The sequence below is a fragment of the Sturnira hondurensis genome, unplaced genomic scaffold, assembly GCF_014824575.4.
Source record: "Sturnira hondurensis isolate 20B ecotype Veracruz unplaced genomic scaffold, ASM1482457v3 Scaffold0021354, whole genome shotgun sequence".
Classification (NCBI taxonomy): Eukaryota; Metazoa; Chordata; class Mammalia; order Chiroptera; family Phyllostomidae; genus Sturnira; species Sturnira hondurensis.
Window position 1 is genome coordinate 18633458 of NW_028093985.1, and position 24621 is coordinate 18658078.

At 34.6% G+C, this 24621-nt stretch overlaps 1 protein-coding gene across 2 annotated transcripts in view; it reads left to right on the forward strand.

Annotated features, from left to right (window-relative positions):
* Nucleotides 1–24621, forward strand: part of SLF1 (SMC5/6 complex localization factor 1) — a 65087-nt gene that overhangs the window by 14776 nt on the left and 25690 nt on the right. Inside the window, exons 5-14 of one of the 2 annotated variants that reach the window (XM_037032443.1) lie at nucleotides 2271–2433; nucleotides 9754–9897; nucleotides 11967–12110; nucleotides 13475–13621; nucleotides 14740–14862; nucleotides 15991–16044; nucleotides 17022–17180; nucleotides 18003–18166; nucleotides 20530–20661; nucleotides 21232–21397. In XM_037032443.1, the coding sequence (XP_036888338.1) occupies nucleotides 2271–2433; nucleotides 9754–9897; nucleotides 11967–12110; nucleotides 13475–13621; nucleotides 14740–14862; nucleotides 15991–16044; nucleotides 17022–17180; nucleotides 18003–18166; nucleotides 20530–20661; nucleotides 21232–21397 (1396 nt within the window). The remainder of the gene's footprint in view (nucleotides 1–2270; nucleotides 2434–9753; nucleotides 9898–11966; nucleotides 12111–13474; nucleotides 13622–14739; nucleotides 14863–15990; nucleotides 16045–17021; nucleotides 17181–18002; nucleotides 18167–20529; nucleotides 20662–21231; nucleotides 21398–24621) is intronic. The other variant, XM_037032444.1, reaches the window with a different exon arrangement.

Genomic DNA, 24621 nt, shown 5'->3' on the forward strand with positions numbered 1-24621 from the left:
AATTAAAATTTAAAAGTCAAGATGACCTTTGCTTTTTAGTGGTTTGATTATGTGTCCAGATGTGTGTGTGTTAATTTGTATTTATTCTGTTGCTTCGGGTTCTCTGCATCTAGAACATGTGAAGGTGTTTTTGTCCTATATTAGTTACAAAAAATTTTCCACCATTGTATTTTAAGTATTTATTCTGTTGTGTTCTTTTCCTTGTGGAGTGCTGTCCCCATATTTTGGACCATATGATTATCTTGCACAGTTTTTGTATGCTTTGTTCTGTTTGTTTTTCATTTTGTGTTTTCATTGTATAGTTTCTATTGACCTATTGTCAAGCTCAGTGATTTCTTCCTTAGTTCTGTGCATTCCACTGTCAAAGAATTTTTCTTTCATATAGTATCTTTTATTTCTACCATTTCCATTGTGCTCTCTTCTGAGTTCCCCATCTCTTCATGTAGATTGTTCACCTTTTTCCTATATCCTTTAATTTGTCAGTCACAGTTATTTTAAAGTCACTTTCTGATAATTTCAATGTCTGGATCATCTCTGTGTCCTATTTAATCCTTTATATCTTGACAATGATTTTTCCCTTGCTTTTTGTGCATGCCTTGTATTTATATCTAAACACATATTCTGCCTCTTCTATAAGGCAGTTAGGTAGGGGTAGTTGAGTTAACCTTGTCAGTTGAGTTTGGTTTGGGTTTTGTCAGTAGTATAGTCACCTTCAATGCATCATTTCAGTTTATTCCAGCAGTAGGACCCAGGTTGCTAGAGGGTTTTTAATTAGTTTTCTTTCTTCACTCTCAGCTTTCTGTAGTCCCTATACTACCGAAAGGACTCTTAAATGGACTCATAAAAGGATTCTCTCTTCATCCTCTTCCTGTCTTGCTTGTTACTCATTTGTATGGTGGGGTTTAAGGGTGGATATATTCTGAGTTCTGCTGGCTAAGCGCCATTCTTAATCATTCTTTGTGTTTTTTGGTCCCTGGGGTTAGGACTTTCTTAATGTTTGTGTCTCAGTCCTCCAAGGCAACCATATTCTGCCTGCCATCTATGGACAGGGTCTTGGGCAAAAAAAGAATTTCTATTCACTACCCAGTATTAGAGCTCTGCATTGTATTGGTGCAGGATCCTAAGCCTTAGTGACATTCTTGCCCCTCTTCCAGGGATAGCTGGCTTTTGCTTCTGTCCCTCAACCAGAAACAGTGGATCTTTTTTGGGGCTACACTGCAGTTTTCCTGTCCCTCCATGGAGGCAGATGGGTTTATTTCCAGTCTCAGCAGAAGCAGTGCACCTTTCTTTGGTTCTGATGGTAGAATACTTTTTTCCTTTACCCAGGAAAAGGCTTAAGGCTCTTGTATGTTAGAGGAGGATCCAGGGAAGTGGGTCTGGTTTTATGTGTGGTAAAGAGGTTGCATTTGAGAGTGGGCTTTCATTGTGTCAAGGACTCCTACTTAAGAGTAAACTGTCTTTCTACCTATACCTGGCCTAAAATTTTAAAAATTTTCTGGATTCTTACCTGCTTTGATAACAATCACTTCTCTCCTGCACCCTGGCAAAAGTGAAATAGTTTGAGTGTTGGAATCTCTATGGAAATTCAGTTTCTTGGTTGGCTTATTTCCTCAGTTCTCTGACAGGTTCAGGCAAAATTGTGATTTTTATAGATTATTTGACTTTTTCTTATTAGGTGGTAGCGGTGTTCTCTTGTGGCTTTCTAAATCCTAGCCAGAATCAGAACTTTTCATGAAACTTTTTGGATGTATATGTCTGTGTGTGTGTCTTCTGAATCTAAATGTAAAGTATATTTCCTAATGTATGTTAGAGTTAAACTTTTTCAAAAGCTAGTTAGAGGAAAGTTGGCAACTAGTTTCTTTCTTTTTTGTGTGTGCGTGTGGTTCAGAATTATTTCCTTGGAGGTATGTTGCCATCTGAGGTAGCTACTTCCTTAGAATTCCTTCACTGTTTCTTTAGCTTATTTAGATGACTTTTCCTGAGGAAGTAAATTTAATCTTGATTTTTAAAAGCCTATTCCATATCAAGCAATTGATAAATAGAATGGATAGCCTCATTTCTTAAGCATCTGCACTGGAAATTTTATAATTTAAGAAATCACTGTAACAGTTATTCTCTATGGCACTTCAAGGCACTTTATCTCTTTGTTTGTTTATCAAATACCCCAAAGGAATTTAACTCCTTTCAGAAAACTGTACTCCTACTCCAAGGAAGTATAATTGATTTAGATAATTTGACTGAGTATACTTACTGTTTACATTTTTATTTAGAGTTTTGGAGGCTGGAAAAGCAGACGTTATTTTACAAAAAAGTTCACCAAGTGGAATAACTCATGTGATTGCCAGTAATGCAAGAATCAAGGCTGAGCAAGAAAAAGATAACTTTAAGGCTCCATTTTATCCAATTCAGTATCTAGGGGATTTTCTTTTAGAGGTAAGTGAATTAAATGAACACATTTTTCAAAGTTTATTTTATAAATTACTCATGTAGTAATGTGAGACAAGACCCACCAAAAGCCAGAATTTATTTATTAAAAAATGTGTATTTATTCTTACATGTTTAAACTTGAGTCATCCTCAAAGTACTCTCCATTTGATGCAATATACCTATTGAGACTTTTTTCCACTGTTCAAAATAGTTTTTAAAGTCATCGATTTTGACGCCTTTTAACACTTCTGCCTTGTTTGTTTGTTTGTTTGTTTATCTCTTCCACAATGGCAAAATGTTTCCCTTTGAGGACTTTTTCATCTGGGGAAACAAAACAGTCACTGGGGGCAAGATAAGGTGAATAGGAGGAGGGTGGGGCACAGGGGTCACACTGATTTTTTGGTCAAAAACTGTTGAACACTTAGTACAGTGTGGGCAGGTATACTCGTAAATCACCCATCATAAAATGGGCAAATATGTTGAAAGAGTCTTCAAAAAAAATTCACTGGAGCTGAATGCCACTTCTCACAACAGTGCCAGGTGGTTGCAGGTGGGTTCCTAGTGGGGCAACACTAGCCTAGTGGGGGAAGCCAGTACTACAAGGCATCCACCCTCCAGAAGATCATTCCGTTTTTTAAGTGTGTGTCCCCTTGTACAGTAAAATTATGTTCTGAATTATTATTGAAAGTAATTAAAATGACATTTTAGGACATTTGCACTCAGTTATTTTAAGTATTCAAGAATACTTATGATAATTTTGAGTTTCTATTTTTGTTTTCAAGTGCTTTAGTGATGTTTACCACAAAATAATTTTAAGCATTTTAATGCAAGTATAAATAAAATATCAGTGGTCTGTTTATCATATGGGAATTTGGGGTTTATTGTATACAATTTGTTAAAGAGGGAGCTACTTCTAAGAATTTAGAAATATTTTCTTGTTCTATTCTTCTACCTACCTCTTCCCACTTGGCACATATACCACTGCTTAAGTAGTTTGAGTGGAAACAACCCTAGAAGAACCCCTCTGGAATTAAGCAAAGAAGAATTTTAAAGAAGGGTCACTCAAGTAGAAGAGAAACCTAAGTTATCTGAAACTGATCCTTGATTTTCCAGGAAAAACTGGCTCCTTCTTTAGTGTTTTCATCTCAAAGGAAACCATAAGCCTTTATGTAATAATTCGTGGTAGAGACCTGGCAATCACCCTTGAAACCTTCCTGGCCCTTATTCCCCAGTTGTCAGTTACAAGACCTCTCGCTTTTATTTTGAATACCTCTTCTATCAAATTGCCTTTCTCATTTTATTTTTATTTTGTAAAATTTTTATAATTTTTATTTTTTAAATTTTGTATTGAATTTATTGGGGTGACATTGATTAATAAAATTACATGATTTCAGGTGTACAATTCTATATTACATCATCTGTATATTGATGTAATATAGGTGTACAATTCTATATTACATCATCTGTATACGCTCTCCACCCAGAGTCAAGTCTCCTCCTTCCATCACCATTTAACCCTTCTTGCCCTCTTCTATCTCCTCCCACTTGCCTCCCTCCCCCGTTTTTTTCCTCTGGTAATCACTATACTGTTGTCTGTGCCTTTACATTCTATTTTGTTTTACTCTTTTTTGCTTAATCCCTTTACCTTTTTCACCCAGCTCCCCAAACTCTCTTTCAGTCTGTTCTCTATATCTATGAGTCTGTTTCATTTTGTTGGTTTATTTTGTTCATGAGATTCCACATGTAAGTGAAATCATATGGTATTTGTCTCTCGATGACTGGCTTATTTCACTTAGCATAGTACTCTCCAGGTCCATCCATGCTGTCGCAAAAGGTAAGATTTCCTTCTTTTTTAAGGCCTGTTAGTATCCTATTGTAGAAATGTACCAGAGATTTTTTTATCCATTCATCTACTGGTGGGAAGTTGGGCTGCTTCCACATCTTGACTATTGTCAGTAACATTGCAATGAACATAGGGTGGATACAGAGTGGGGCAAAAGTGGGTTCAGTAGTTCGAATGGAAAATAATACAATAAATAATACAAGAATAAACTCTGTTGTGTGTTGACTGTAAACGTGTATTTGCCCTGCCCTGTATGTCTCTCTAATTAGTGTCTCAGGTTTCTTTGGATAAATTCCCAGAAGTGGAATTACTGAGTCAAAAGGCAGATTCATTTTTAATTTTTTGAGGAATCTCCATACTGCTTTCCATAGTGACTGCATCAGTCTATATCCCCAGCAGTGGAAGGAGGGTTTCCTTTTCTATTACTCCTTGCCAGCACTTGTTTGTTGATTTATTGATGGTAGTCATTCTGACAGGTTTGAGGTGATATCACAAGGTGGTTTTAATTTGCATTTCTCTGATGACTAGTGACATTGAGCCTCTTATTCATATGTCTGTTGGCCATCAGTATGTCCTCTTAATTCAACTTCTTTGTTTATTTTTTTAATTGAATTGTTTTAGGCTTTTTTAAATTTGTTTTGCTGTTGAGCTTTGTGATGTTACAAGTTTTTGATGTTAACCCTTTATGTCTTTGATGAATATGTTCCCCCATTCAGTGTGTTGTCTTTTAATTTTGTTGTTGGTTTCCTTTGCTGTGCAAAAACTTCAGTTTGATGTTATACTACCATTACTGAATTTATCTTCTTTACCCCATGTTCCTGGACTAGAGTCCTAATTAGTCTTCCTGTTACCCTACCTTTACACTCTTGCTAATGTCCTAATTACTCTTCCCTTTTCTTTCTCTAATTCATGGTGCTTTATTCAAAAAGGAAGAGCCAAAGTGTTCTTTCTAAAACAATTCTGATTCTGTTACTCTCCTGTTTAAAACTCTCCAGTGGTCTCCCATTCATTGCCTTAAGATAAAGTTCTAAACCTCTAACATGGCTTACAGATTCCCATAGAATTCCTGTCTCTCCTACCTTTTCAACTGTATCCTGCTCCACTTTTTTCTATGCTCACTCTAATATAACAAAACTACCTTCTCCCAGTTTCTAAACTAAGCTACTTTCTACCTCAGTGTCTTCTCAATAGCTATAGTCTCTGCTTGGCAATGTTTCTCCCCACTACTCTCTCACTCCCTGTGCTCATCAGGTTCTAGAGATAATGTTGCCTTTTCAAGGAAGCCTCCTGACAACTGTATTAAGTTAGGTTCACCTCTAATGGTATTCTTATACTATTATTTTGCTTTATACTACCCATCTAATTATAATTAATTGGCTGATTACATGGTTAATACCTATTTCTCTACTAAACCAAAAGTACCACCATGTCATCAAGGATGTTTCTTCCATAGTTGTTATATCTGAATCATGCATAAAACCTGGTACATGACTTCTCATGTTATGTTTGTCAGGTTAATAGGGAAATTATAAAAAACCTTTGACTGTTCCAAATGTAGATGTATATTATTCTGTAATTACCTTTTCCTACTGAATAGCAGCATTATAGATTGGAAATTTGACCTTACTTCAAGGAATGACCCTTGAAAGTGATTGATCTAGGAATGGGCATGTGAACCAGGTCTGAACTCCACAACATGAAAAGAGGTATATAAAAACTTCCTGGAGCCCTGGCTGGTGTAGCTCAGTGGATTGAGCATGGGCCTGCGAACCAGGCAAAAACTTCCTGGAAGTTTATTCATCGTTCTGAAAAGAAAGCCACTGGTAGCCTGGCTCCTGCTAAATGTGAAGATGGAAGAATGCAACCTAAATTACACTAGTAGCCGTTCTTTGACTATGAGGAGAAATAGCCGTAGGATGAAACCAACTCTATGGAGAGAAAAGTGTAGAGACATAATCTGGACGCTTGTTAAAATACTTGAGTGCCGGATTAACCAACCCTGGAACCTTAGTGTTCGACCACATTGCCATTTGGTAAGGTAGCATATTTCCATATTTAAGTTAGTTTGAGTTGGTTTTGTATTGTAGCCAAAAGCATCCTGATTTACATATCTGAACAGTTTAAAGGTAGAATTAACTGTCAACTGAATGAAAGTCATTCTTAAACACACAGATTAGTAAAAGTACCTGAGTTTTCCCTTTTTCATGGAAAGAATTGATTAAAATACAATATGTTTTATCCACAGTCTTTTTTGCAGAAATCTGAAAACCTTCAGACATACTGGAGGGAAGCAATAATATATATCAACTAAAACTAGCAGATAATTTCTAACTTATATTTGTTTTTAGGATACATTGTTTTATTAGTTCTGGCTTAAGACAGCTGGGAGTTCATAACCATTCAGTCCAAATAACAAAGGCATTTTGTGATCACTTCCAAGGAGAAAATAGTTTTCATGTCTCGCGTTTCTACTACAGCTTTGGCATAAAACATATTTACATTATTCATTAGATGGATTCTGAGGTGTCCTCTAAAAATTGCTATTAAAATCACTGAGTTAAAAGTAACAATTAGGAAATTGTTAAAGTAAACTTTTGTTTAACGTAATCTTTTAGAAATCTGCTGAGTAACAAAATCAGGAATCTCTTTAGTTCAGATTTATAGATATATATTGAAGACTTTTGTTTTACCAGGCAATATGCTATGTACTACGGAAAATGAATAATATCACACCTCAGACTTCAAGGTACTTACTACTTAGTGGTGAAAACAGTACATTGAAACTATTAATTACAGTTAGTGTATATCATGCATTGGTAAAATAGTGTTCAAGGTACAGGAATGCAAAGAAGCAAAAATGACTAATGTGTCTCATTTGTTTAACCCAAGGAAGGCATCGCAGAAAGGGGAGCATACTTAGGAATACTTTACCTGCTTAAGGGAGAAATGAAATTAACCACAGAAAAGTCTCATGGAAATGTTGTAGGAATAATTAAAAATACAGTGTTTGAGTCAGATCCACAAATTTGTGACACAGATTTATAATTTATTCATGACCATATGAAAGTTATTTATCCTGTGACTGAGTTTCTTTTGTATATAGAAGATAATACTTACCTTTAATTTTTGTGAGAATTGTTACAACTATTATTTGGGGCTAATATTTGTTGAGTTATTACTGTGTAATTACCATGCTAAGTATTTTCAGTGCTTAATTTTATTTTAAACCTGATGCTTTTGTGGGGTATGCATTATGGCCCCCTTTTGCAGTTGGTGACATGAGGTACAGATTAAGTAATTTTCCCATGATCCCACAACTATGTCATATCAAAAATTTAAGGCCATGCATGCTCTCAATAAATTTTAAGGCTTCCTCCTCAAATATCCCTTTCTTTCTATCATTTTGGATGTTATTAGGTTCCCTCAATACTCACCTAGTCTCTTTCTGGGTAGTTAAAAATACCTAATGTTGTAAAAATAATACCATACACTAGTAGTTAATCAGAGGATTATAAATACATCATTTAAGAATTAGGGAATAAATACAAGTTAAGGACCATACATAGCACTCAAAAGAATGTTTTTTTTTATTTGACCTCTCTGGCTCTCCATACAGTCTCATGAATTCATTCAAATTGCATGGCAAATGCCATAGCAAGTCAAGTAATAAGACCTGGAGACCAGACTATACCTCTCCCTTCTCCAGAACAGGAAACCAAGTCAAAGGTCTGAACCAGGCCAGGCCAACAGTCATTGCCACATTGCTCTGCTCTACACGTAGATACCAGAATGATTTACTGAATGGTAGGCTTTGGTCCTCTGTTTGGAATATACCTGGCATTATGCTATATAAAATAGGCTAGGCGCGCCCTTCTTTCCTGCATCATATAGGAGACTGTCACCTACAGAGTGTACTAAAAGTATGTAGTGGGAACAAAGGAAATATTTATAGAGTATGAAATAAGAAATGAATACTTAACAGATAAATAAAATCCTATTAATTTCATAAGAGTAGCCAATTGGAGAGACTATTGGTGGCTTGGAAAAATTTATATGTTGATCATTTGTTTGGCTCTCCATAAAATCTTTTTATTTTAAGTCTGAAGTTAATTTATATAGGGTTCTTGCAGTATAATTCCTAATTCATACATCAATATATGGCATCTTAAATGGATGCATAAGTAAATATATTCAAGATTAGAAGGTGTGTTCTTGCCTAATTGCTAATGATAATGGTATGTTCTTTTGCATTTTTTGTGTAACTAGAATCTATATGGAGTTAATTTATCCTGTATTTTAGACATTTCTTAATGAAGTGGGGTGGAGGATTTATCCTTCTCTTGTCAACCATGTGAAATTTAAAGCCAGAAACTCATTTTATCCTACTTCAAGTTGTCCACAACAGAAATTGTTATTTGTACAGAGTAATTCTTTCCTTGATGCTAGAAATAAAGAAGAAACATCTCCATTTTTTTTAGTTTTCAGTTTCATTTAATTCAATCAGCTACTCTCAGAGATTGTTCTCTATTTGCAGGATTGGAGCCTGGTGAAGGGCCTCAATACCTGCATAGGAAGCTTAGTACAATGGAAAGAGAACCACAGATGCACCACAGGCCTTATCACATTCTAGCTTACCCATATTTTTCAGACCACAGAATGGACCTAGGTTTTAGAGAAGAAAAATAGGGAAAAAAATTTTGAAGCAAAAAATGTGGTAAAATATTTAATAACATGATATTTCACCAATGTAAATGTAAAGCTACATTTGAACTATAAGACACACCCCCATTTTCCTCCCAACTTTGCGGGGAAAAGTGCATCTTATAGTTCAAAAAATGCGGTATGTCATAACTGTTCCCTAGGAGCACAGTGATTTTCTAGTCTCTTTGGGTAAAGGTAGTGACTCTCTGAATACCCCTTCATAAGTACCTTTGGGAACTGTCATGAACTCATCTTTGCTCCTGTCTGTTTCTTCTACTAGACTTCTAGAATTATTTATATACATGTATATATGCAAATATTTTTTAAATTATTGGGAGGTGGTATATGAACCAGTTTGATTTGTAATACTTGCAAATGAAAAGTCTTACCAGTAAAAAACTGAAAAATAATGTGAGAAGTAATCTATAATCTGAAAATTTTGTATCTAATTGTAATTTTAACTTGGACAGGGACTGGATAAAGTCATTTTGTTAGTAATTATTTTAAAAAAGGATTTATTGTTACTAGACCAACAAGGCATTAGCTTTTATTGAGATACACAGAAGTCACTTTATTATTCAGAACCTTTGTTATAATGATTTTTTTCCCCCTGAAGAAATTCACTAGAGTTTAATAATGTTTAATTTGGGAGAGTGCATTTCACCTACTTGTTTGTTTGGTTACCAAAGTATTATGCAATTATAGATAAAGTTGAATACCATAAAAAGTAGAATTATGTTAAAATTATGCTTAATTTCTAAACCATTTTTACACACATACAGAAAGAAATTCAAAACGATGAAGATTCCCAGACCAGTTGTGTTTGGACTAAACATAGCAATCAAGAAAGTAACAAAGATTTCAGGAACAATACGGCTTTTCTTGAAATGAAAGATGCCTTCAGAGAGACCGTGTGTAGAACCCAGGTAAAACTTCATTAGCTAAAAAAAAAAAAGTACATTTCTGGTTCTTACAGAATTGTTTGAGAGGCAATAATATGGTAGAAATAACATGGATTTTGTAATCACAGAGCTGGTATTTGAACCCAACTGTGATTTAAGCATATTAGGATATTGCTCTATGTCTCTGTTTTGAGATTCTTTTTGAGATAATGTATATATGCATATGGAAACATAGTTCCTAATATATAGTATATTCTCAACACATAATTACTTAGAAATCTTCTCTATGCTTAATATAACGAACGTGTCTCATAAAGGATTTTTATCAGCACTGTGTATATTCATAATTCATCTAAATTCAAGTATTTTGCTGAGTATAGAACACATTTTTAAATGACACAAATGAATTCTGTTTTCATATAATGCAAAACAAAAAACAGGAATGACTTTGAACTTGAAGCAATGAAAAGAACTTTAAGACAGCATATACATGGCTGTCAAGTAAAAATTTTTAAATAGCAGCAGCAACAAAAAAAGGCATGATTAGTTCAATTTCATACTGTGTTTTATAGAACAGACTGTTTGAGTTAGCTTACCAAATCATTAGCCTAGTAATTATTATAACTTAGTCTAAACTAAAATGTATTTAGATATGACTGGGAAGGAATTAAAAATAAATTCTGTTTTACTGTATCTTATCAAAAATTTTACAAAGAGAATTCTAGGATCAATTTGGAACTTAATAAAACTGACCAGTACTTCAAGAAATTTTATATGGAGAGTTTAGATAAAACTTTCTAAGAGTTTAAAATATTTTTTTCTGGCTTTTCCAAAGTATAATTGGTATTTATGTGACTTAGAAGACTACTACGTTCTTTTTTTTTTTTTAAGATTTTGTTTATTTACTTTTAGAGAGAGGGGAAGGGAGGGAGAAAGAGAGGGAGAGAAACATCAGTGTGTCGTTGTCTCTCACACACCCCCAACTGGGGACCTGGCCCACAACCCAGGCATGTGCCCTGACTGGGAGTTAAACCAGTGACCCTTTGGTTCATGGACTGGTGCTCAATCCACTGAGCCAAACCAGGCAGGACAAGAATACTGCTACTATCTGTGATTAACTACATGTACATGATCCTAAGAAGAGGCTATTTGAGTTGATGTGTCATTTGCAATTAGAGACCACAATATATTTTTTTTAATTTAGAAAGGAATGATGAAGTTATTAAAATAAAAATTTTTATTGAACATGAAAAAAAGAATCAAAAGGATATTTCATGAAAGAAATAGAACTTACTAAAATATAGCTTATATACACCTTTAACTCCTTTTAGGCTTTGAGGATACAGTTATAATTCATGTAGAAATTTATATTCTTTAAATTTATATTCTTTAAATTAATTTTTAGAGGGGGGAAGGTAGGGAGAAAGAGAGAGAAACGTCAATGTGTGGTTGCCTTTCACATGCTCCCTGCTAGAGACCTGGCCCACAACCCAGGCGTGTGTCCTAGACGGAGTGGAACTGAACCTGCAACCTTTTGGTTTGTAGGCTGGCACTTGATCCACTGAGCCACACCAGCCAGGGCATAAAATAAGTTTCTTAATATAATAAACAATGTAGTTCATGATACACCATACTCTGTGTAATGGTATTACACTTGAGTCCTATAAAATGATTTTCTTGAGATGTTTCATTTGATATGCCTAATAATGGCAAGATTCTATTTGATCTGCAGCCTCAATTATATTTACAAACATTTGGAAAAGTAAAATAATGAAATTAACCATATTCTATTCAACTAATCTTATAATAGAAGAAAAAAAAGAGTCCCAGAAAGATTAAGTTAATAAAATTAATTAAGTTAAATGTATATGTAAATATAATATAAACCTTTGTGAACTAAAATCTTCATTTTCTGCTTCATGGTAAAACTATAATGTAATATAATTCACAAGACTCTTTACTGTATTTAATATCACGTGTATGTTTTACAAAAGCTACCTTCCTGAATGGGTTTTTCTGTTGTGACTTGCTTTGGTTGTATTAAGGTTATGGTTAACCTACAGTCTAATTAAGATACTTCTATAAACATGCAGAAAAAAATTCAGAATCATGAGGAAGATCGTAATAGCTCTATTTTCACTGAACATCACAAAAAAGAAAAATTCAGAGAGTCCAGTAAAGATTTAAAATTTATTAAAACAAGAAAAGCTTTAAGAAGGCACACAGATAGAAATAAGGTAAGATTTTCCAAATGAAAAATAATATTGATTCTACAGTTCTTTTCTAAATATACCAAATATGTCAGTTTTTTTCTAAATGTACCAAATCTGTCAATCATGAAAACTGTTTTTAATTATATGTACAAAAGTATTTCTGAAGCATTTGTGTACAGTTTTTAAAAGAATACCAAGATGAGTGCTATGTTAATCCAACAACTAGGTTAAGAAATAGAGTATTCCCTGTGTGTGTGAGTTATTTGTGTCTGTTTTTCTTCCTCTTACCCATTGATAAGCTCTGTCTTAGAATTGGTTTTATTTTCTTGTTTTTCATTATAGTTTTACCAGCAATCACTGTATCCCTAATGATATATATCTCTAACAATATATTCCCTTTAGTTTTGCCTAATAATGAACTTTTTTCAGTTCATGGTATTTGTAAGTCTTCTTTGACTTGGTTTTTTTTTTTCTAGTATATATAATTTCCCATTTTTGCACAATTTTATCTTCTGTGTATTTTTTAAAGATTTTATTTATTTTATCTTTAGAGGGGAAGGGAAGGAGAGAGGGAGAGAAATATCAATGTATGGTTGCCTCTCGTGCGTCCCCTGCTGGGACCTGGCCTGCAACCCAGGCATATGCCATGACTGGGAATCGAACCGAAATCCTTTGGTTCCCAGGCTCGTGCTGAATCCATTGAGCTATACCAGCCAGGGCATCTTCTGTCTATTTTACTACTGATAATTTTGGATTTCTTTATGTTGGTCTGTTTTTGATTGATTGATTGATTTTTGCAATTATGAACAATGCCTCCATAAACAGTGAACATTGTTTAAATTTTATTTATTTATTTATTCTTAATTCTCACCTGAGGGCGTGCTTATTGATTTTTAGAGAATGGGGAAGGGAAGGGGGGAGAGAGAGAGAGAGAAAGAGAGAAACATCAATTGGTTGCCTCCCATATGCCCCCTGACCTGGAACTGAACCGAAACCTAAGCATGTGCCCTGACTGGGAATTGAACTGGTGCCCTTTCAGGTTTCAGGACAATGCTCCAACCACCTGAGCCACAAAGGCCAGGGCAATAGTGTGGACATTTTTCTAGGTGCATGTTCAGGAATTTCTCTAGCTTAGGATATATTCCTAGGAGTAGAATTCGTATGCTGGCCTATAAGGACTTTGCATGTTCAACAGTACTAGGTAACATCCAACTCTTTTCCAAAATAATTTACTTATGAGATACCCCCTCCAACAGTGGATGAGATTTTCTATTGTATATAACTCTATTATTTTTTAAATATATTATACTTGTCTTAAGTTTATTTGGATTTTATAACATACAGCATTGGTGTTGACATCTGTTTAATTGTGCTCCAAATACATGTAGAAGGAAGTTAAGAAAAAGGTTGAAGACATTCAAAGGAGTTATGCTTTGAGGAAAAAAGACAAAAAAGAAAAAGAAAGAGATTCCAGGAAGGACATCAAACATGACAGACTTAAAAGGACTTTAAGAGAGTACACATACCGAGATCAGGTAAAACTTTGTAAGCCTAGCTGAACAGTTTTTATTTTTTCTGGCTCTTCCCTAGTATAATGTAGACATAAGTAGTCTGCTTTTTATGATTTCTCACTGTGCACTGTGCACTGTTAAATATAACCTGCACATCTTATTTTTAAAACAACGAGTTACTCTGATGTGATATGCATAACTAATGTTATGATTAACTTTGTTTTACAATGAAAGTATTTTTACATGTATACACAAAGAAATTGGAGTTAATAATCGGGATATTCAGTTACATTTTGTTTTGCCTGAATGTAACAAAGAGAAACAACAAAAAAAGAGGCTAAAATTCTTAAAAGAAAAAGTGCCTTAAGACAAAATATGTATTATGTATCTTGGTTGACACATTCTGATCTAATGATTAGTTTTTACCTTTCTCTTTTCTAGTGTAGTATAGACCATTTTATTAAGATAGCTCATCTTTTAAATGGGATCATTCTTAAGTTAAATTTTCTAGCATATACCTTTATATTACATTTAAACCACAGCATGTTAATATATATTCAGAAGGCTTCTCAGAGAATGATGAGGGTAAAAAATAATGGATCATGTTTCGTGTGGACAGGGCAACCAAGAAGCAAAAGAGAGGTTCTAGGAAAGATTTGGGACAGGCTGAAATGAAAAATACCTTAAGAAAATACATATGTAAATATCAGGTAAAACTTTCCAAATCAAAATGTTTTTTATTTTGAATTTTTATTTTTTAAAGATTTTATTTATTTATTTTAGACAGAGAGGAAGGGCGGGAGAAAGAGAGGGAGAGGAACATCAATGTGTGGTTGCCTCTCATGTGCCCCCTACTGGGGACCTGGCTTGCAACCCAGGCATGTGCCCTGACTGGGAATCAAACTGGCAACCCTTTGGTTCACAGGTTGGTGCTCAATCCAGTGAACCACACCAGCCAGGGCTAAAATTTTTTAAATTTCATTTTATAATGTTCATATAATATTATTGTAAGGATCTTTGCTTCGGTTAATACTGCATTAATATGTCTTGTATTATGTTGTCCATTGTAATACTAATCGTTTGTGTTGACACTATCTACTGCACACTGTCTAAGGTACTTTTTTCCATTTCTTTTCATGCAGAAAGAAATGAAGATTTCTGTTTTTACTGATCATGCCAAAGACTCAGAAACCAAGGATATCAGGACAGATGTTGATATTGTTGAAATAAAAAATGCCTTAAGGAAGCACATATATAGAGCTCAGGTAGAACTTGGCATACTAAAAATTTTATATAGTTTCCTGTTCTTCTCTATTGTAACCAAAATATAGGATTAGTAATAATACTAATAGTAAATGGTACATTATTATGTTTAATATGTTATCATATAATTTTCTTAGCTCATTAATGTGTTACCAATAGTAACGTATTTGGCTATTTAGTAAATATAATGAATTCTCTGCCTTTTATACATCCATGATTACAGATAAATTATTTGTTAAAAGGTTTGCTGCCTTTCCCACAGCAACCACTGTTTGTTCACCTTGCCCAGGCCTTCACCTAGAGGGAGGATTTCTTTAGTCTCCTATCCTGCTCCTTTCTTTTGCATAAGCACTTGGTGAGAACTGTGGAGAAGATCTTGCCATTGAGTGCAACCTCCCCTGATGTCTTAGATTTCCAGGAATTCTGTTGTCTTGCACCACTTGACCTTTAGCTAGTGGTGAAAATTTTTCGCTGAAATTTTCTTACCCTCTTTAATGGAGGCCTCCTCTTTCTACCATGCTGACTTAGAAAAATCACGTCCCATATCATTAGGGGCTCCTGTCTGTCTGCTCTTTCAGTCTAGTTGATTGCACTAAGGCCTCTGCTGTCTGTTGGTTTCAAGAAAAATTATTTGGTAAAATTTTTATTTTTTTATATAATTAGGATAGTATCTCTGCATTTGTTGCAGATATTTTTCTATTTTAGTATTTTGAACAAATACAGTTATAGGTATTTTTAAACAACAGAGGAAGATTTATGTGTGATTATAAGAAAATATGACTTTTTTTCCTATGGACCCTTATACAAAATGTTCTTCCTACTTATATTTCTAATTATTATAATACTAAGGACAGTGGACCTCTCCAGATCTTCAAAGTAAACACGACTTTACCTTTTAATTTATTTTAATTTAAAAGGAGGAAATAGAGAATGTTCATACTCATCAGAGTACCATTACCCTAAAATGATAGATGTTCCTGGTCTGAGGATACCTGAGTATCAGATCCATTATTAATGGATCTTCCTGAATCTGTTTTGTAAGTTTGGCCAAAGTTTGTAAGCTGAAATGTATTTTTTTTTTTTTTTTACTAAAAATGTTTAATTGTAATGATCTGATTGCTGTTTTGTAGGCTATCAGATACAGCTGCATTAGAATGGATAAACAACCAGTGTACAATGTAGAGGTAAGGGCATGGAGTAGGGTGTTGACAGGGGCAAAAATGAAGCTTTGTGTTTTGTTATTTTTAGTTATGTGATGTAAAGGAATGTGTGGTCTGCACAACAAAGCTTTCTGTTAAATTTTACTGTAGTTTCTCTCACTAGAAATGAAAACTAAAAATACTATTATGTCAATGCTTAAAAAAACTTTATATGGTAATAAAAGCTAATAACAGGAATGAAAAACTTAGCTGTGCTCATCACAAATGAGTTTTATACCCCTGTTCTCACATTTTATAGCTTTATAATTACTACTTCTAAAGTTGCAATATATTTACAAATGTCTATTTCCTTTATATAATTATTGATTTCTTTAAAATGATGTTTATTTCACATAGTCTTTTAAAAAGTATTTTTGTTTCTTAACTAGTTCAAAGTAGTTTCTTTTATTATTAAAAAATATTTGGACCAAGGGGAATGTGTTTAGTAGAACTCTTAGAATTATATTCATGTCTACCCTCAGTGATTTTGTAATTATAATAGCAGTTGTTTTTGAAAATATTGATGGTGCTTGATGAATTCTAATGTATTTAGTATATCTTAAGAGACATAGTTTGCTTATAGGTTTAAAAGAAAGATAAAAAAATAATTTTATACCTGTGAATTATGTGTAGTTGTAGCTCTGACTTAGATTTCTTCATTATCAGCCAGACATTGCAAATGCCTTTTAAGGGTTTTCTTTTAGAGATAGTGTTTTCCCTTCATAAAGCAATAGAGAATAATACATAAAACAGTAATACACTTTTTGCAGTGCCTTATAGTAGTAAAACACATTTATATAAATAATTCTTTTTGAACCATCTAACAATTCTGTGAAATTATAAAGGCAGGATTTATCATCACTTTATATAGATGAGGAGATTACGGCTCCTTAGTAATTCAGGATTTGATCCCAGAATTCTGTGACCCTTATCTTTTAGTCATAGAATCTTTCCTTTCTTAGGTTAAAAATGCTGAATTTCCCAGAGGTGTATTAAATTTAATTGAAAGTCTCATAGAAGGCCAATTTTTTAAAGAAGCGATTGAAGAACTTTCCTCTTTGCAAGCACATTATATCCCTCCTGTATGCCTTCTTCATGCTCTTCTAGAGAACATTCTACAGGTAAAAGCAATGTTTCAAAGAATGTTACATGTGAACATTTTTTAAAATTCCTTGTGTGTTTTACGGCTTATTTTCTCTTTTCATTACTTCCCTGATTTCAGTAGGAAATGTAGTATCCATATATTACCATTCCTCTTCTGGTTTTACACTGTTTACTGGGTATTACTCTAAGCGCTTTTAACTTATTATTTTATCAGAATTTCCAAGATAATTTTATCTTGGATAAAATTTATCTGATTTTTTTTCCCATGGCAGTAAAGTATCCAGCATGAAAATTTGATCTAGGATGCCATCTGGTAAAATCTCTCCTTCAGTACATTGATAATAATCATTTTTATTTATAATATAGATAGACAACATGGTTTCTAAACTGTGAAAAACCAATAGGCACAGTCTTCAAAGGTAACTCTCTAATCACGTTCATCATCTAGGTGCCAATTTGAAGAAATAACAAATGTAAGCCTTGTCCAACTAATGTTGGAAGTAAGTAAGAATGTTGCATGAAAATTTCTAACCTTCAGTTCCTTTTAGGTCATATTTGTGAACTCTTAATCTCACTCCAACAGTGAAAGTAAAATGAACATTTCATATAAGTTAATCCCAAAAGTTAGGATTATTTAATGTATAGATATATATTTAGAGTGTAACTCCCTCTGTTGTATTTAATTAGCTGAATATGATATTTTCATCTGATCTTTTGTCCAAACACATATTTCGCAAGAAAGTTAGGCCAGGGTTGTTATCGTTTTAGACTGAAATAGCTGGTGAAACTATATTTTTAGCTATGGTGTTTTTATTTGTTTGTTTCTTTTTAAATAATAGGATAACATAGATACATATTCTGGTCGATACTTCCATATATTGTCAGCACTTCTTCACTTGCATCCTCCTTGGAAGTCCCCAGCCATGTCAGGATACTACTTAGAATTGTTTCAGTGTCCAACCTGTATGAAAGGAGCATGGTCTCTAATAGAAGTGCTTATCAGGTAAGGAATTTCCCATGTGAGGCTTCAATTTAACTTAGTAGTTATTATACTTTTTAATTCATGAAAGAAGCACTGTACATATCTTTGAAAAGTTAATGTGTATATGAATATAGAATGCTTGTGTTGTATTTATTACAAAACTCTTATAAAAAGGCCCCATTGAATTTGGTCATGTTTGTCAATCAGTTTATTTAAAAAATAAATATTTATTGAGTACATGGAATGGACTTCCAGGAAATCTAAATTATTTGTTTTTATTTTTAACAAAGCATTGTTTGCATATTTTAAAAGTTAATTGGGAAAATAAATTTACTGAATATGAATATCAACATCAAACTGGTCATCAAAAGTGTAAAATTTTAACTGTATACAATATTTATTTCAGTGTTTGTTGTATTTTTTCAACTAGTAATTTGAATTTTGAAACTGAACTTACTGGTTTGTTTTTTTGTTTTGGGGGGTTTGGGTTTTTTTTTTTTTAACCGTAAAAGTTTTGTTTAGTGTTGTTCAAATCCATTTTCCTGCCACCACTTTACCTCAGCCCACCCTCACCCACCTCCCACACTCCATCCTTCACCCCTTTGGCTTTGTCCGTGGGTCCATTATACATGGCCCTTGACGACCCTGTCCATTCTTTCCTGTCATCTCTCTCCTTCCTCCCCTGCTGTAACTGTTAGTTTGTTCTCTATTTCAGTGTCTCTGGTTAGATTTTGCTTGCTTGTGAACTTACTGTTTTCTAAATATGTCATCTCTTTGTGCCTCTGCACGTACTTTTATCTAGATGCTTCTTTGTTTTACTAATGTTACTCTTTAGAAATCCTTCCTATTTCTCCATTCTCCCAAAAAGAACTAATTGTTTTTCCATTCTTTTCTGATAGCTCTCTGTCTCTGATAGCCTTCCTCTGTGTGAGAAGTACTTTCTTTTTGTCCAGATGTTCTGTTTTAGGGGGTCCATAGTAGTGACAGAAAGAATACTTGACAAGTCAGGCAAAGTCTAGCTAGACTTTTGGTTATCAATTTGAAATTGTAGACTTGTGATATATTTGAAGCAAGCTAAACTGCTAGCTAGCATGCATTTATTCATTCTTTCAACAGATGTTTATTGAATACTTACCGGGAGCCAGGCACTGTGCTACATTTCAGGGATAAGAAGATAAATATAAAAAACAATTCCTGCACTTCTGAATGTGACTGGGATATAAACACAATTCTAACACAATAGCACTAGCCCAGCACAGGTATAAATTTGAGGATATATGGTTTATGTAGTTGACATCTTCCTAATTTCCAAACCTGCCATTCTCTTTATTTTAAAAGCCCTCATTGCTTTTCATGTAAACTATTACAATACCTACTTTGTTGATCTTGATTTCACTATTTTCCCTTTATCTTCTAAAGTACCCCAGTATGGTCTTTCCAAAGTGATCTTCTCATTTCCCAGGTAAAAGTCCTACATTAACTCACATGTCAGCTATAGGAGAGGGTTTTAATTCCTTAGCAAAACATGTAAGACCCTTCATGATTTAGCCCCTCTATATGAGGTCTGTCCAGAAAATGTCCAACTATATCATGAGAATGGTTTGTGCCACATCAATGTGACCTGGCAGCCAAGGAGAATGGACTGGAACAAGCACGGGTGAACAACAATGACTTCACTGTACTCGTCGGGGGGGGCAGTAGATGCCACTGAGCGAGCATGTGTACTATGTGGCCATCCCATTCAAAATGACTGAGCAGGTAGAACGAGTCTGCATCAAATTTTGTGTTAAGCTTGAACATTCCCCCACGAAAACTCTTGGGATGATTTAGAAGGCTGCGGCTAGGTCGACTGGTGCTTGTCAGCTTCATCAAGACTGTGCGACCATATCTATCATCTCAGAACATTGTGTTGTACAGGACTACTATGAAGATTGAAAATATATTTGGAATTTTTGGAACTTTAAAAAATAGCCCTAAAATGACTTATCTTACTAAATAATGAAAGAAGTTATCTTGAGTAAGAGGATGGTTATGGAGAATTATAAGTTGAGGGTATAGCTGGTCATCTAAATTAAAAGGATTTAATGAAATTCATTATTATTTTTTCTTTATCAGTGATATGAAGAATACAAAGGGAGAGTACCAGGTGATTGTTAAACATTACAATCATTGAAAAATACAGACATTAGATCTGCATTACTATGAAATATTTGACATGGTTGAAATTGTAAAGGAAGAATATATTAACAAAATTTTATCGAATTTGCTTTAAATTTTTAAAAAACATTTTGTTAAAATTCCACTAATGCTGTAAAAAAAACCCTACTTTTTCCACAAATTACTCAATAAATTGATTATATTTTTGTTGGGTTCATGTATTTCAGATCTTGCCTTTTCAATGAAAGTTTTTGTCATCAAATTTCAGAAAATATTATTGGCCCTAAGGTACTCCACCTGACATTGCTCAAGTTTTTCTTTAATTTAGTTGAAAGTGAAGTGCGACATCTGAGTCAAAAGTAAGTTTTAATTGCAAAAACCTCTCATTTTTCTATGTTTAGATTGTTTTACATACCATTTTTCTAATCACTTTTGTGGTTTTTAAAAAATCACCTAGTTTTTAAGTCTAGATTTATTTTTAAAACATTTTCTATACAGTACTTCAGTGGCAGTAGAGATTTATTTACTCTTTTTAGTGTATCCTTAGTTCACATATTTATCCTTCACTAACTTATATGCTTCAACAAGTGAGAGTATTTTTATTTTTTATGATTTATATATTTTTGAATTCTTTAGTAATTGAATGCTTAAGTAAAAAGCTATACAAGGTTTTAACATTGAATCTAATATTCATGATGTTTTGAGCAAAGTTAGATTACTGTGTATGCTTATTGGTGGTTCTGTTGAACTCAGGCCATTTTTTATATTTTGTCCTTTCTTAAGATTACATATTGTAATTTTTGTGTATTATGACCTTTCTGTAGCAAAAATGGCTGATTTTTTTGTTTACTGACAAGAAGATATGATGCCTTGTAACTATAGGGATCAAATTGACCATAAAGATATGCTGCTGTTCCTACTTTCATTAGGTTGTATGACTGGTCAGATTCTCAGAGTCTGAAAATAACAGGAAAAGCAATTCTCCTTGAAATCTTCTGGTCAGGAAGTGAGAACTCTGGGCTTTTCACCAAACAAGTAAATATGCTTTTGGAGTGGACTATATATTCTCACAAGGAAAAATACAAGTCTAATGATGTAAGTAGAATTAGTTTCCAGATGAATAATTTTATGTGAAAAAAGTATACCTTTGAATTACACATTTTTTCTTTACTTTTGGAATTGAAAAAAATTAAAACAAACCTAAATATATCATCATTTTCTATTTATTTGTCTAGTTTTAAGATAAAAGGTTTTTTGGAGACTCCTTTCTTTGTCATCTCACATTAGATGTAGGAGCTAGAGATAGTTATGTGATCTTTAATGATGAGAAATCTATAGGTAGAGGTTTGATGAGGTTCCAGCCAAGATTGAAGCATAGGTAGATAATGCTTTGCTTCCTCACACAACCAAAAGGTACAGGTATTTACTAAAGGTAACTAGGTAATACTATTTTCAGGAACAGTAAGCATAGTAACTAAGGTGGACACATCTGGTGTCAAATGTCATAAAATCTATTCTACCTTAAGATTAAGGGAAATCCATACATAGTTTCTCTTCTAATAATTCCTCATCCATTTTCTCCTACTTTTTAAATTCCAATTAAACTTATATTTCACCTCTTGCTTGTTCTCTCTTTTACCCTCTCATTTATACTTTATTTATTTATTTTTAATTATATTTCATTGATTATGCTATTACAGTTATCCTGATTTTTCCCACTTTGCTCCCCTCCACCCAGTACTCCCACTCCCTCTCCCTCTCCCTCAGGTAATCCCAGCACCATTATTCATATGCATGGGTCATGTGTATAAGTTCTTTGGCTACTCCATTCCTTTACTCTACTTTACATCCCCATGGTATTCTCTAACTACCTATTTGTACTTCTTAATCCCCTCACCTCTTTACCCATTCCCCAAACCCTCCTTCCATCTGGCAACCATCAAAATGCTCTCTGTATCCATGATTCTGGGTTCTTCTTGTTTGCTTAGTATGTTATTTAGATTCAATTGTTGATAGATTTGTGTATTTTGCCATTTGATTATTCATACTTTTGACCTTTTTTTCCTTAAATAAGTCCATTTAACATTTCATATAATAATGGTTTGGTGATGATGAACTCCATTGTTTTTTTTTATTGTCTGGGTAGCTCTTTATCTGCTCTTTGATTCTAAATTATAGCTTTGCTGGGTAGAGCAATCTTGGCTTTAGGTTCCTGTTTTTCATGACTTTGAATATATCTTACCAATCCCTTCTTGCCTGCAAAGTTTCTTTTGAGAAATCAGCTGACAGTCTTATGGGAACTTTCCAATAGGTAACTGACTGCTTTTCTCTAACTGCTTTTAAGATTCTCTCTTTATCTTTAACGTTTGGTATTTTAAGTATGGTACATCTTGGAGTTGGCCTCTTTACATCCATCTTGTTTGGGACTCTCTGTGCTTCCTGGACTTGCATGTCTATTTCCTTCACCAGATTAAGGAAGTTTTTTCTTTTCTTTATTTTTTCAAATTTTCAATTCTTTTCTCTTTCTTTTATGCTCTTGGTACTCCTATGACGTGAATTTTGGAACACTTGAAGTTGTCCTTGAGGCTCCTTACATTATCCTTGATTTTTTAGATTCTTTCTTCTTCTTGTTGTTTTGATTGGTTGTTTTTTTTCTTCCTTATGTTCCAAATCATTAGTTCAATTCTTGGCTTCACCACTCTACTCTTGTTTCCATATGAATTGTCTTTTATTTCAGCCAGTGTATCCTTTGTTTCTGACTGGATTTTTTTTATGCTGTTGAGGTCCTCACTAAGTTCCTTGAGCATCCTAATAACCACTGTTTTGAACTCTGCATCTAACAGATTGCTTATCTCCATTTTGTTTAATTATTTTTCTGAGGTTTAATCTCTTCTTTCATTTAGGCCGTGTTTTTCTGTCTCCTAATTTTGGCAGGCTCCCTGTTTTTGTTTCTATGTGTGTTTCTTTTTAAGTAGAGCTGCTGACTCCCTGTCTGCATAGCATGGCCTAATGTAGTCGGTGTCTTGTAGGGTCCAGTTGCATAGCCTCCTTATTACCCACACTGGGTACTTGAAATTTGCACCCTCGATGTAGGCTGAGTACAACCTCCTCTTGTAGTTGAGCCTTGATTATTGTTGTCAGGTCAATGGGGGGATTTACCCAGGCCAGTCAGTTGCAAGGACTGACCATGACCACAGACCACTAACCTCTGCCCTCTCTGGAGTATCAGCTGTATAGAGAGGCACAGTGGTGGTGTTCTGATGTGGTCTTTAGCTGTCCACTGGGTGCACAGGCCCTAGGGTTCCTTGGATGATGCAGGCCAAGGTCAGTCCCCACCTCTGTTATGCCCAGGGCTACCCTGCTTAAGCATAGTCTGCTACTTGTGCTGGGCTTGGAGATTCCTAGGGGAAACTAAGGTGTGAATCTAGGCTGGCTGCTGCTAGTGCCAGGCCTGGGGTCACCTCGAAAGAGAAGAGGTATGAGGGCTGGAGGCTCACTGAGGTCAGCTTTTGCTTGTTTGAGAGGATTTAGGAAGTTGTGAAACATGACCCAAGACCAGCCATTCATATGGAAATGCCACTATTAATAGCTACCTGGGCCTGTGAGTTGAGTGGAAAGGAACCCCAGGGTGTCTTCAGGGTGGGGCAGTCTGGCTAATACTTAGTATCAGATATGGCATCTGCCTGCAGGCTCTGTGGCTCCCTGTGGGGAGGGTTCAGAAAAGGGACAATGGCCTCTGCCTGCCTTTGCCTGTGAGAATGCTGGCCCCTTTCTGACACTTCATTCCTCCCTGTATGCCACTGGTGCCTTTCAAGCTGCTACCACAATGCAGGGGCTCAGAGGGAGTGAGTCTAAGTAAGACTGTGTGTGAATTCTTTAGGAAGAACTGCTTGCTACGGCAGGAGTTTCTTCTACTAACTCATTCCCCTCTAGTTTTTGCAGTTAGAAGTTATGGGGACTTACCCTCCTGGCACTGGAACCCTGGGCGGGGAGCGGAAGGGTGGGGGGCGGCTGGTTTGGGGCTTGGACTCCTCATTCCCAAGATATCCTGCCTGAATTTTTATCCACTGCATATGGAAGTAGGACCAGCCCATTCCCTGTCTCCACCCCTCCTACTAGTCTGGATGGATGTGGTTTCTTTAATTCTGTAATTGTTGGACTTCCATTCAACTCTATTTCTGATGGTGTGAGTGATCAATGTTCTATAGTTTAGTTGTAATTTTGATGTGGTTCTTTGAGGAGGCGAGCCATGTTATCTACACCTCCATCTTGACTGGAAGTCATGTCTCATTTATACTTTAAAATTTTATGTGTATTTG